This window comes from Myripristis murdjan, chromosome 17, assembly GCF_902150065.1.
Source record: "Myripristis murdjan chromosome 17, fMyrMur1.1, whole genome shotgun sequence".
Classification (NCBI taxonomy): Eukaryota; Metazoa; Chordata; class Actinopteri; order Holocentriformes; family Holocentridae; genus Myripristis; species Myripristis murdjan.
The window spans coordinates 11,388,763-11,402,795 of record NC_043996.1 but is presented as its reverse complement, the minus strand read 5'-3'; the positions used below and the strand labels follow the sequence as shown (position 1 = coordinate 11,402,795).

The 14,033-nt window shown below is 40.0% G+C and overlaps 2 protein-coding genes across 3 annotated transcripts; one reads left to right on the top strand and one right to left on the bottom strand.

Moving 5' to 3' along the window:
* The first annotated feature begins 585 nt into the window (after positions 1-585).
* e2f5 (E2F transcription factor 5) lies at positions 586-6,991 on the top strand. Of its 2 annotated transcripts, none has more exons than XM_030075247.1 (8): positions 586-869; positions 2,515-2,624; positions 2,964-3,125; positions 3,827-3,935; positions 4,529-4,856; positions 5,120-5,251; positions 5,594-5,632; positions 5,780-6,991. In XM_030075247.1, exons 1-8 carry the CDS (start codon positions 738-740, stop codon positions 5,854-5,856), a joined length of 1,089 nt encoding a protein of 362 aa, XP_029931107.1. In that variant the 5' UTR covers positions 586-737; the 3' UTR covers positions 5,857-6,991. The 2 variants fall into 2 exon arrangements, with proteins under 2 accessions (XP_029931107.1, XP_029931106.1); XM_030075246.1 differs by having other exon boundaries at positions 587-869; positions 5,747-6,991.
* Positions 6,992-7,004: 13 nt separating this feature from the next.
* ackr4a (atypical chemokine receptor 4a) lies at positions 7,005-11,509 on the bottom strand. Its single transcript, XM_030075248.1, has 2 exons — positions 11,442-11,509; positions 7,005-10,137 (listed from the first exon to the last, which is right to left on the bottom strand). The coding sequence occupies exon 2, from the start codon at positions 10,120-10,122 to the stop codon at positions 9,010-9,012; it is 1,113 nt and encodes a 370-aa protein (XP_029931108.1). The 5' UTR covers positions 10,123-10,137; positions 11,442-11,509; the 3' UTR covers positions 7,005-9,009.
* Positions 11,510-14,033: the final 2,524 nt, after the last annotated feature.

The window sequence follows — 14,033 nt, the reverse complement described above, 5'->3', positions numbered from 1 at the left end:
TTACAGAATAACCTGAAGGTTCTAAATGTTCCCAATGAAACTTTACTTGATTTTACTTTACTGTTGCTATGTCACCCAGCTCATCCTCAGCCACAACACATGATGACACAAAACCAGTTCATGATTTTCATTTGGTGGCCCTCCCACAGAACTGAACAAATCTAAACTGCACTCAACTGGGGCTGCATTCAAATTGGAGCCCATCGTGTAAACCCAGATTGCGATTATGGTAGCAAAATTAAATCACTGTGTTTGCTCTAAATCGACATGCTAAGAGGTTGTGCTCTTTTCCGCTTTGAAAAGTGGAGGCAGAGACTAACAAGCGTAATCTCTGGGTGGAAATACGAATAATTTGTGCACGCTCGGTTAGTTGGAAATGAAAAATGTGAAAGTGAGAACCGATTTTTTTTTTTTTTGGAAGAGACTAAGATGAGAGGACAGGTCGTAATCAGAGTAATCTCAGTTTAGCGATCAGTATTGGAGTACGTGGCCACTGGGTCAGGTGGCGGGGGGAGGGGGGCTACCTTGGCAAAGAGGGCGCGAGGGTTGCCGTGGCAACTGTAATCTAACGTAACGTCCGTTCATTTAAAAACCTTGTAGATACACGGCCGTCACCCCTTTGAAGTAACGCGAAGGAGCTGAATGGGAAGATATTCGTTGCATTCGTAGTCAAACATAGGAAGACTAAAGCCGAGTGAGGTTTTATTTTTGACGAAAAGGAGATTTATGAGAACAGAATGGAGCCCGAGACAATGGCAGAGAGCGCACGTTCGACATCGAGTCGACACGAGAAAAGTTTGGGTCTCCTCACCATGAAGTTTGTCAGTCTGATTCAGGAGGCAAAGGACGGCGTGCTTGATCTGAAAGTGGTCAGTGAAAACTGCAGCCCAGCTCTCTGGTGTTGTCTGTGGCTTCTTTTCTAAACTTTGAATTGTTCTTTTGTTGTGAAGAGATGAACAAAGGCTCGGCTATTGCTGTCAGTTTCAAACGGGACCAGTCAGGTGCACTGATTGATTTGTTTTCCAGGTGGATAAGGAGTCAGTTAGCCGCCTTTGCTAAACCTCCGTTCTTGTTTTTTTCTTTTCTTTTCTTTCTTTTTCTTTCTTTCTTTCTTTCTTTTTTTCTTTTTTTCTTTTTTTTTTTTAAGTCCAGCACCACCTCACAGACAATAAACATGTTTTAATCTTTCCCAAAGAGTGTCTTCTAGCTTGCTGTCAAAAAGGTCAATAACGGTAAACCACTATAACGTTGAAGATGAAGGGAGTCGCAGTTGTGCTTTAGCATGGACTCCTTATTAAATTAATTCTTGACTTTATTGATTATGGAGTCTAGACATGCATAGCAAACTCCACTGCAGCGGTTCTCAACCTGGGGTCCGGGGACCTTGAAGGATTCCAGGGGGTCCCCAGAAAAGTGGAGAATATTTTAGTATCATTATTATTTCACTGACTATAAGTTAGCCCAATAAGAGAATGTATACGAATGACTATTCATTTCATAGGTTTCACACTATTCACTGTTTATCTGCCAATCTACAGCATAGACAGTAATGGACTGACGACATTGGGGATCCTTGAGACTACATCTAATCTAAAACAGGTCTGTGGCCTGCTTGGTATCAGTTTGGAAGCCCTTGACACCAAAAAGTTTGAGAACCACTCCTCTGCTGTAAATGGGGTGGAGGTAGTGGAGCCACGAATATAAATACTAATTTCTATACATTAATTGGGCTAACTTGGACTAACAAGTGAGTTCAGTTACACTGTTCCTAATTTTTATTGCAGACTCCCTGGGACCCTGTCAGTGAACCTTGAAGGTCTACAGATCACATTTTGCGAACCAAAGTGTTAGCTCAGCTCTGATTTGACACCTGTCTGCCATGTTAGTGAGATGTGCCAACCAGTAAAAAATACACAGGTGCAGGCTAAATCTCAAAATGTCTCTCTGTCATCTCCCAAATTTGTCTCCTTGGTTCTCCCCTTTTCCTCGCATGTTACCAACTTGTCAAATGTGCTGTGGGTTAATGGTGGCATTTTAACATTTTAAAGCTTTTCAAACACATTCAGTCATGACTAGCTCGCTGCTTTTACTACCTTGACAACCTGTGGCGGTATCTTCACCAGAGGTATTTGAAGTATTTTCTACAGGTCTACCTTTTGTTCATCACTGTGATGATAAGGAGGATTTTTCCCTCTCCTCTTGCGCGCCAAAGCTGGGTAATGTTTACACAGCAGGCTCCTTAGCCCCTTTCCCTCCTCCCTCCTCCTCCTGCCATTGTATAACTCTCTTCATTTGCCAAGGGTTTGATTTGTTGTTTTTGCAGCTTAATTTGCCAAATCCTTGATTCCATTCAATGGGTTTGCCTCAAGTCTTTATTTTCCCTCATGCATTGTTTCCCAGAGGAATTCCTGCGGATGCTGGTAAAGTGTCAGTCGCAATGTACTTTGTCAACATGAGTATGAAGCTGTCAGTGAATAACACCATTTATGAAGTGTTTGTTGTCTGAATTGACAGGCTGCAGACAGCTTGGCAGTGCGGCAGAAGAGGAGGATATATGACATCACCAATGTGCTGGAAGGTGTAGGATTGATTGAGAAGAAAAACAAGAACATAATTCAGTGGAGGTGTGAGCACTGAAGGGTTTTTCCTTGGTTAAAATTGGTGAAATATTTGTCATGTTGCAATTTTTTTCATCATCTTCAATATTTTTAGGAACTTGAAAGCTCAGAACATAGTTCCAGGCTATAACTGATGAAGGGAGCCCTATTCATCACCACAGTGTATTACTCATCTTGCTCTCAACTGATAAACAAAAAAACAAATCACCTCCTATTTTTCTGTTGTACCATAATGGCTAGTAGAACCCAAAGTTGCACTAATTCAAGTGAAATTTTAACAGCATTCAGCTGGTGTTGTTTTCTAACCTTCTTTCTCCTCTTACCCTTCCTGTTCCTTGTGTCCAGGGGGGAAAACGCATGCAGCCAGACACAGGAGGTATTGGAGCAAGTGGAAAGGCTAAAGGCCCAGATCTCTGAGCTGGATGCTCAAGAGAGGGAGCTGGACAACCAGAAGGCTTTGCTAGAGGATAGCATCAAACACCTTAGCCACGATCCCATCGCAGACACATATCCTTTCATGTTTTCTTTCATTACTATTAAAACATTAAGCTTTTATTATTATTTTCCATCTGGTTTTATTTTGAGGTCATGTAGCTTATTTATCTTATGCAATTCAGTTCTGTGCTTATGTTTTATTTTTTTGTTTGCGCCTTTGCTTTTCAATTTCACTGGGACAAACGTGTAGCATTTTATATATAGATGAATTAAAATGTAATATATTAAACTTTTGAGTAACAGGATGGCGTACGATGAAACGACAGAAAATTTCCTTCTGCCTCCTATAATCATTAAAAAGCAGATGAAAAATCTGATTGCATACATTTGACCTTTAAAACATCTTCTTGGACTATATTGCCTCTCTGTTGCAGTCTGAGAACTGATGTTTGATGCCATGCCATTCAGTGATACTGAACTTAATGTGTTTTGTGCTCTTGATTTTCTCTCTCTTTCTACAGTTAGTAAGTCTAGCCCTCTAGGGGCTTCCATTTATCCCTTTTGAAATGGCTGTTTGATCCTTTTAACATTGTTTGCTTCTTGAATGGAACAAATTCTATACAAAAGGAGGATTATAAATATAACTGCCGTTGTTAGTCCCCTGTGAAATCATGGCCACGATAATCCTCAGTTGCACAGTCCTGTTTTTCCAGTTTATTTGTCTCCCTTTTCCTTCATTATGAAATCGTTCTGTTTTCTTAACACTGTCATACTTATAAGTTTGTGACACATGAAGACATCTGCAGTGCCTTCTGTGGAGACACTCTTCTGGCTGTTGTGGCTCCTGCAGGGACACAACTGGAGGTGCCCCTACCTGAAATGGTTTGTCACTGTTAACAAGCTTGCTTTATTGCTTTTAAAGCAGTAAAGCTCTTCCCTATTGTAATGATTAATAGTCACCAGAAAGACTGTTTTTTTTTTTTTTTTAATGCTTGCCCCTTGTTTTGTTCATAGACCCCAACCCCTTGTTTTTTTTTTATCATAGACTCCAAGTAACCTGTTATGAAAGCAGTTTATGTGTTGAGATGAGAAGCTCCTTGCAATATGTGAGGTGTCACATGCTTGCCTATGAGGCACAGCCTCCTCACCACCATCTGGCTGTTTATTCTGTAAGCCTTGGCATTTATTTGCTGTACCACTGATAAACAGTCACAAAACTTGGGAAGCAGTGTGGTGTAGTGATAAGGGAAATGTCCTTCAACTGTAAGATGTGGGTTCAGTTCCCTGCTACAACAAGTATCCATCCTGCTTGGTGGTTTTTGACCAAGGTAACGAATCCCTGCCAGCTCCATGAGGTACTGCGTTTTAGCCTAGCATCACCAAAAAAAGATCTAAAATGATTACCATTCCAGTCCTGTATAGAAACATCATACTGTTCATGACAATAAGCTGATCTCCAAACTGTTGCTGTCCAGGGCCCAAATGGTAAGAAGAAGTACAAAGTGAACCTTCGTAGCCAGTCAGCTCCCATCCAGGTTATGCTCATCAACAAGGACTCAGCTGCTTCAAAGCCTGTGGTCTTCTGTGTGCCTCCCACCGACGACATCTGTGCCATGCCAACTCCACCCAGCACCCCTGCTGACGTGCAGAGGTTCCCTCACTCGTGCTCCTCCTACTCAACCTCAAACACCTCCTCCTTCTCCTCCTGCAGCCAGGACTCTCTGTGCTCAGACCACCAGATGGCGCTGCCAGAACACGATGAAGTGCTGACACCCTCATCCACCCCACCTGATGTACAAATGGGTAAGGAAGGGGACTTGCATGTAGATCCAAACATGGGTAGGTAGATGAAGATGTTGTAGACTGAAGCAAACAAGATAATTAAAATGTCCAGAATTCTTCCCATCCCTTGAAAGTCATCCTTTGTATTGCCACGAAGATCATACAATTTGGATAAAGCTTCTGTTTTAGCAAGAGAAAAGATTTTTTTTCTGAATGCTGTCCAATTTATATATTTATTCTGCAGAATCTTACATGTGCCTTCTATACTTGTTATCCTCCTGCAGAGTGTCCCTCTCAGCCAGCACAAGTACTAATGCAGGAGACCTTGGCTGGCCAGGAACTCCAGTCTGGATTGGATATGAGCAGTCTGCTGAAGCTACACTCTACTGGAGATCACATGAAGGAGGAGAGAGAGGGTAAGGGCAACAAAAAGAGGGTTATGTGAGCTTATATAGCCTGAGTGGTGCTTCGTCCTGCAATTAATGCAGCATTGACGCTTACAGGAAATTTCAGCTTCAGTGTGTTCCAGTCATGGTTTTACTGAAGTTTTTAGTTGTAAACATGTTTTCATTTGGAGCACTGACTCATCGCTGAATCATACACCTTTGTTTGGTTTCATTCTTACTATTTTGCTAGCTGTGGAGGTGATTTTCCTTTTACTGTTTACATTACTGTTAATGCAGTCCAGAATGGCTAATGTTTCATTTCACAATGTGGAATAGATACGCTCTGAAAAACCTGTTTTATTTTTCTATTAGGAGTTGTGGACCTAATTGATGAGTTCATGACTGCTGATGGTAAGCATCACATTACCTGGTTTGAAAAAATTAGCTAACTTTCATATCAGTGATTACAATTAGATACATGGGGGCTTATTATAGATTGGTGTCGCTCCTGTATCATTTTTGCAGTGTTCCCATTGGTGCGCCTCTCTCCAAATGCAGCCGTAGACTACAACTTCAACCTGGATGACAACGAAGGAGTCTGCGACCTGTTTGATGTACAGATACTCAATTATTGACAGCTGAAAACAGTACTGCTCTAGACTTGTTCAGTCTCCAGAAACTCTTCTTTCTCTTTCTGAAGAAGCTTTCATGACGTTTTCCCTCTTTGTTATTATTCCACTGCCAATGTTTAAACTTATGGTTGCCATCCTGAAAGCTTTTTTTCAACACACATGAAATTTTGCCTCTGTGCTGCAGAGAAGTCCAATTTAATATATTGGTCTTTTGTCTACTGACAACAGTTTGTCCAAGTTATATATATGATAACAAGCGAATTTGCCATAGGATATTTATTTTTGTGGTCAGGAGTAATGACGTTTCCACAGAGTTTAGTTTAGGGCTAGATGGTAATGGAGTCGTGTTTTTAATGGTTTACATGGGGCAAATCTGTAACATTCCAGAGAAGTAAGGGAAGTGGATCCAGACAAATTCTTAAGCATCCTAAGTGCACTTTTGTGTGTATTTGTGTATTCCTCCAAAGCCCTAGTTTCAGTGGACTGTAGACTGTAGCTGCTGAAGTACTTTCTATAGTTCAGCCAACATCCAGGCCCATGTCAGTGTTCTGCTTTTTTTGATACTTTACAGATTCAAAGTGACTCAAATGGAAACTTGTGACTATTCAGTATTGATATGAATGCTTTATTTTTTACAATACATTTGATACAGGGTTGTTGTGTCTAGTACAGGGTATGTCAGCACACTGGTAACACTGTTTGCATGTAGGTCATATTGTGTCAAACCCACTTGAATCCTCCACTTATTTCATAAGATGTAATTATATTGTATGTTCAGTGTTTGGATTACATTTGTACCAACCTTGATGTGAAAATCAAGGTTACACCATGAAATTATATATTATTTCTGTGACACTGCCATTTTAGGCATCAGAGTTTTTCTGTCTAATAAGAATTTAGTTATATATTTGAACAGCTAATCTGTTTATATTATTTAAGACAAAACAAATCTTGGTTGTAATTTGTAGAAATTAAAGCTGTTTAACTGCCTGAATTGTAATTTAATAATTTAATTTGCCATATGTCTGGTCTGAATTTTCAGAGGCCTTATGTAAGTGCCTTGGTACTTTTGTATATTTATGGAGTTGTTTATTTTGTTTTTTGTTTTTTTTTTTCAATAAAAAAGAAATGGGAGGTTTCTTTTCTGAACTTTTTAAGTGTTCTTCTCTTACTGATCATGGTTTAATTTGTTAACAAAGCAAAAAGGATGACCAATTATAAATTATGAAAATGTGAAAGCAAAATACCACATTCATTACAGATGTTGTCTCTCACTAACCTGACTTTCATTCTGCACAGGACTTTTACACTATACAGTGGGCTTTGTTTATTCTTCGTGTCAAGTAAGTACACTTTTGTTGAGAGCAGTGTTTCTCTCAGCAGAGAGTAATTAGGTCAAATAGTTTCCACATGTGAGGACACACATGCCAGAACATGACCTGATAACATTACAACAGCCTAATATCACTTGATTGGCACCATCTGAGGTTAAAGAAGACCTCAGGCTTAGGCGTTTGTCAAATATGCTATTACAAACAATAAAGCTGATGAAACAGAGATCCCTACTTGTGTAATGCCATCTGCAAGTTTTTGTCCAAACCAGTATTGGAGACAGTACAATTTGCTTACTGATAATACTGTATTTGGCAAATCAGTAGCAGTACTAGACTTTGGTAATGCTGGACTTTCCAAATAACCCTTCCTATCTCCTGCAACTACTCCTACAGACCGATAATGTAGGAAATATATAAACTTGTCTGATTATATCTGGGTTTAAGAAAAAACAAAAACTCTACCTATAAGATTCACAACTATCAAGAGACTAACTTACTGACAATCCTTCCAAAACATTACCGAATTAATCTTTCCACTTTTCATCCTCACCCTGTAAAAAGGCTGCTAGAAGTTGTTTTTCAATCTGCTGTGACATTTTCCAGTCATCTCCTCCTGAGAAATAAGACGTGAGGAGAATGAAGATGTAAATGTGGGTTTCAGATGTCCTGTGGAATTTAGGTCATGTAAAACTCAGGAGTCAATGCCCACTGGAAAAACCTGTACTTTGAACAAGAATGTGTTATCTGCAGCACAATGCCAGCAGTCCAGAAGCTCTTTGGGGAATTTGATGATTCATCTTGTGATTTAGCGTAAAGGGTCATGGGGTGGATAGATCAGGGTTAGCATTAGTCTGTGGTGTGATGGACGAGCAGAAATGAGGAACAGTGTTTAGAGGTTATCAGTGCTCCCCACCCACATCAGATGACTCTTACTGGCACTGGAAACTTTTCTGGTACATTGCCTGTGCAGATGTCATTTCAAAACAGAGATGTAGCCTAACAGCTATATTTATTTTAGTTGATGATGATCAGAACAAGCACTTCTCATCATGAAAAAAGACCCTTTCTAACTGTGACCAGATGGACAGTCATTGCAGAGTTGGTTTCAAAGGGAATACAGCCATAATTAATGCTTCCAGTTTTCACTTCCTATATTCTTTTAATAGCACATTGTCTTTTTCTTCTAATTTCATTGTTATCTGCACAGTATGTAATGTACTACTGAGTATCAAAGCCAATCCCTAATCTTATTTTACTTTGTACATCTACAGGTTGTAAGAATATCAGTGTTTCTTGTGGGTTCCAGGTGGGCTAATTTCACAAAACTGGTACCTGTAATTCATCAGGCAATATTTGAAATCCATAGATCAGTCTGGCCACAACAAAAGAACTTTTTTCTGGGCAAATTTCTGAGGTGTCTTGTAACTTTCAGTGCTAAACCATAAAGTGCTTAAGTTCATTCCAGCAGTCACAAAATAAACAATAGATTATACAAGCCTGTGAGATATCCAGCAAACAGCACTTTTCCATTTAGTAAAACTGATTTCTATTGAATGGTTCTTTCCTTTCTTATGTCCTTATCTGTGCCGTTTGGTAGGGAAAGCAGTGAAAGGTAAACACAAGTGTATTTTGCTAATGATAATTTTTTATAATAAAGTCTGAACAGGGAGAGACTGTGACACATACAATAACATCCTCCTGTTTTGTCAAGGAGGAATTGCACTGTTTATGCCAGACTGGAATTCCTTGGTACTAGATGGCTTCCACATATGGTTCCACTTCTCCTGTTCTTGCATTCTACAAATGAATAATGATTTATAACTCATATTGAAAATGTGTTGGTCTCTTGGGATGCAGTGTGGGAGTTAAACGACATCTCTATTCCTTGCTCCTCTTGTTGGGTTGCCCTTCCTTCTCTGCTTTGTCTCCTCCTCTCGCCAAGCATCTTGGCCACTTTCATCATGCGCTGTCGGAGCGAGGAGCCCACAAAGGCGTAGAGGATTGGATTGAGGCAGCAGTGTGTGAGGGCCAGGCTCTCTGTGATCTGAGCTGTCTGATCCAGTGCTTTGCTCGCCCCACAATGGGTCACCAAAGAATAGACAGAATCCATGGCCCGATAGAGCTTCACCACGTTATAGGGTAGCTGAGTGACCACAAACACCCCCACCACTATCAGAAGAACCCGCACAGCCCTCCACTTCTTGCCCCTGCTGTCAATGGGGAGCCCCCTTAGCGCCAGGCCCACACTCCAGTAACAGAACACCATGACTAGGAGAGGAACCACAAAGCCAAGCAGCACCTCCACTATCTCCAGGGAGGCTTTGACCTCACGAGCCATAGACTGGGGGTAGATGGCCAGACAGATGCTCCTGTGGCCGATCGATCTCACTTTGGAGAGAATCAGGTCAGGAAGGCCCAGGATGAAAGCTGTGACCCAGACAACCAGACACACCTTCCCACTGTGCTTCCTGGTGAACACCCTCTGCAGCCGTCCTCCAAGATCTCTGCCTTGCGCCCGCACTGACGCCATGTACCGATCCAAGCTGATGCAGGCCAGCAGCAGCATGCAACAGGTGAAGTTGACCGTATAGCAGGCAGACACAATCTTGCAAAGAGCCTCACCCAGCTCCCACCCTCTCGCGGCATCCGCAGCCCAGAAGGGCAGCGTGAGGAGGAGGAGAAGGTCGGCCACGGCCAGGTGGGCCAGGAATGCGTCAGTCATGGTCTTCAGGTGCTTTTGGTAGGCATACACAGCCACCACTAGGGTGTTTCCGGCCAGGCCCACCACCAGACACATGGTATACATTATGGGGAGAAAGACACCAGCGAAGGAACGGACGTCACCTTTCTCACACAGGGTGGAGTAATCCTCATAACTGTAGTTGAAACTGATGTTGTCGTGGTAATAGTAGTCTTCCTCCTCCGAGACATCCATTCTAATCAGATAAAGCTGTGAGGGAGGAAATGTTTGGATTACTTGTCTGCGGAGTTTTAACATTTATAGGTTTGCTTGTGCAAGACAAGGTTTTTAGCTGTTTGGGCTAGGAAAACATCTCAAATTAGAAGCAGACTCAAAGTGAAAACTTCCACTGCCAAAAGAACTGTGAATCGTACAGTAAACATGATTTTGCGAATGTGCCCCCACAAACCACAAGAAAATATAGAGGCAATGTGTGGAATTTGTATTTTCATATCAACAGTGCTTACAAACATGAGTCATAGTACTGTTACCAGCACTGTTACTGAAATTAGGCAAGAAGAGAGGCAAATATTTGGAACCAAAAATACCCTTAACTTCCTATAAAATATAGAAAAGATACTGGGTCTGCAGATAATTTTCAGTATGTATCATTTCTGGCATGAGGAGACCAGGCACTGTTGCAACACTGGGTTAGTAACAATATCAGTTAGAGCTGAGGGCATGCCATCGGGATCATACGCTCCCATTTCCTTTTTGAGCTTACTGGTCTCTGTGAACCACAGTGTGAATTTTACAACCAAAAAGCTGATTTTCAGGTATGAAAGTAATTTTTTTATCAAGATTTTTTTTTTTTTTTTTTTTTGCCTGGCATTCACTGAATTGTAGATGGAAATGTTTGACTTTTACTCTTTATTCTTTAATACAGTTCTTACATAATTTGGATAGTGTGGCTCTTATTTCAGCAAAATTCCTCTCATTATTCCATCTCTCCACAGACAGAGTGACAACTCACCCCTGTGGTAGGGTTGGTTGTAACAATAGACATCTTTGTATTTGACTTTAACTCACATATTATTTGTACAGCCATGAACAGCCACTGAGTTACTGACACGCAAACAAAAAGTATCACAATCATCCCCTAATGAAGATGTATCAAATGAACATCCTGACCTGCTTCCAATGCTTACACCTTCACTGTGAGGGTACAGAGAGGAAAACACTCTGCACCACACAATATGACTATCAAACACCAGAGATCTCTTCCATAAAGTAACATGCCATTCAAAGACAAAGACTTTTACTCCAAAATGAACAATCCACCTTTTTAAGTGCTTGCTTTTTCTCTTATTATAACAAATGATGATACATTATAACATTGTGGATAACTTATAGCCATGATTGAAAAAAATATATTTTGCACAGTGATGTATTAGGCACCTATATTGCTAGAGCAGAAGAATAGCTGAATCTGCAAACGTGATTTTAAAAGGTTTCGGATATATAATGTACATGTACAGTATAGCCTATGCAGTCAATAAAGAAACTGGTCTTACCGGCTCCGCTTTGGTTTTCTGCGCTGAGAGGAGAGGGATCCAGTTCAGCTGAGAGACGCTGCCGCAGCTCTCCGCGACAGGAGGGCGTTTCTCAAGAAGGCGATTAATCAGACAGAGACAGTCAAACAGAAAAAGAAACAGAAACACACTTGGTAATCTTCCTCTTTGGTTGGATGGTTATGAGATTGATTATAACAACATATGGTGGTTATGTTTCAAGATTTAAACACACACACACACACACACACACACACACACACACACACACACACACACACACACACACACACACACACACAGAGAGAGAGAGAGAGAGAGAGAGAGAGAGAGATACACACACACTCACGGACTTGTAATTACATACAATTACTACTTAGCATGTAAATGTAAAAAAATCATTATCCAACCTAATGACCAATAAACTTCCTTGTATCCTTGTAAAAACAAATTGCTGTACAAATACATTCAAGGATCTGGCACCATCTAGTGGCCAACTAGTGTTATTGCACACTATTGCTCTAAATTCTACAACTGGAAAAAATAATTCTTGACTAAATATTTAATGTCCATTGTCAGTGGAGACAGATTTTTAATACGGCTCGTGTAAAGACCAACCACCAACCCACTTCAGTATGATTCCAGTCCAGCAGGTAAGGCTTCTTGTCTTTGATACTAAGTTTAAACAAAACAAAACAAAACAAAACAAAACAAAACAAAACAAAACAAAACAAGCAAACAAACAAACAAAAAACTCTGCAGTTTCCAGTAAAATCAACACGTGTCAATTGTCCCCCCCACAACCCCCCACCCAAAATTTAAAAATCATTGTTAACACTAATAAATAATTTTGAATAATATAGTAATATTCAATGAAAGTACAATGCAAGCGGTGCTATTTATAAATGTAAAACAGTGTGTTTTTAAGCGTTAAAAAGTTATGACCCCCCCGTGCCTCAAAGTGGTTTGGTCCGCATCCTGCTGCCTGCAGAGCGGCAGCTCGGTAACTTTCAGTCAGTCCGTCAGACCGAGAGGCAGCAGCCTGATGAGAACTAGCAAGAAAACTTCCTCAAGTGAAAGCCAGTGAGTGAGTCATTTATCACACCACTTGTTCACCAAGTACAAGGTTGGAATATAAGCGATATTTTTCCCTGCTTGGTCCAAAACCTGCCTCTTTCAGCTCACTGTTTAAGCTAATAGCTAATGATTGTTTACAAGCTGAAGCGAGTGCAGGACAGTGAGGGAGAGAGAGGACAGACCACAGGAGGAGCAAATACTGAGCTTTTTAATCTTTCAAAAAGTCTGTCAGGATATTAATGTCAGAAATAGTTCATATTTTACTGATGTTTTGAGTTTGTCTCTAGATAGATATCTTTTTTTTTTTTTTTTTTTTTTTTTTTTTTGGCATTTTAAGTTGCATTATTTTGTGGCAGTTTCATTTCATTTTCTTATTTCATCTAAAAGGGACAGTGTACAGCTCAAACATATACTGTATGTCACTATTTGATGCCATATCTTGCTTTGTTTTTTGTTGACACGACAATAAATATGTTTTTTGAAGAATAGTTTGATGTAGTTGGATTATACAAGGTATTTCCTTTAGTTTTAGAGCTTATTTTGAGTTTATAGGTGTTGTAAAGCTACTTTGACAGACTGTAGTGGAAATAGAACAGTGAGCAAAGAAATTTGGTTAGAGGATTATTGCTTTTAATACCATCATTTAAAACATATGAACATGCTGAGGGCTCAATGCTATACGTCAAGTTTCAAAGGAGCGTGAGAGAAAAAGAGGGAGATACAGTCGTGCCAGACAGACCTTTTTTCAGGCTATTTTGTTGGTGCGCATATTTTAGTTACTGGTTAATGTCAATATTTTAAAGCATTTGTTCTGTTTAGTAATACTGTTGTCTTTTGAGTTACCTGTTAGTTCTTGGTGTGTGGTCCAGGCAGGAAAAGAGAAGTCTGTGGGTGCAGGTAGTATAATTTATTATTAATTATTTATTGTTAATTATTTTCTGTATTTTCTTAATAACCTGAACATTTGTCTATTGTGTTTTGTTTAGTTAGTTTTGTCTTGGTTTATTGGTCTGATCAGCCACTATATAAGTTCACCTTGTGTGTCTAGTTGAATTGAATTAATTATGGACACTTTTACTTTTTGGCTAAATGCCTCTTTTTTTTTTTTTTTCCAAAGTTAACTTGCGAGTCCTTGTCCTGCCTGCTTGGTCCCTCACAGAGTGATAGGAAAGTTTTAAATGAACTATTTGGCATTCATTTCTAATTAACAATTATTTAACATTTAAATTTATTTTACACAATATTTTATTTCAACTTTGCAACAGCTGAACAATTACGACATGTTGAAAGTGCTTTGTACTTTTGGCAGATGACTCCACATGTTCAGTCTCTGGTCTGTGATTGATGTTGCACCTCACAGTCATTGCTGAGGTTGCAACAAGTTTAATTTGGAGCTGTACATTAATTTAATTTTGAATGTGGATGCACCATGGTGGGCGTGTGTTTAAGTGGTACATGTGTGCTGATGTCAAGGCGCCCAAGACAAGCTCCATGACCAACTTGAATGGATAAACAGAG

Bases quoted from the DNA above. Each gene is read 5' to 3' on its own strand.
- ackr4a (XM_030075248.1), bottom strand. From the start codon at position 10,122: ATGGATGTCTCGGAGGAGGAAGACTACTATTACCACGACAACATCAGT.
- e2f5 (XM_030075246.1), top strand. From the start codon at position 738: ATGGAGCCCGAGACAATGGCAGAGAGCGCACGTTCGACATCGAGTCGA. The intron at 3,936-4,528 runs GTTTGTCACTGT...GTTGCTGTCCAG, and splicing joins AGGTGCCCCTACCTGAAATG to GGCCCAAATGGTAAGAAGAA. The intron at 5,252-5,593 runs GTAAGGGCAACA...TTTTTCTATTAG, and splicing joins CATGAAGGAGGAGAGAGAGG to GAGTTGTGGACCTAATTGAT.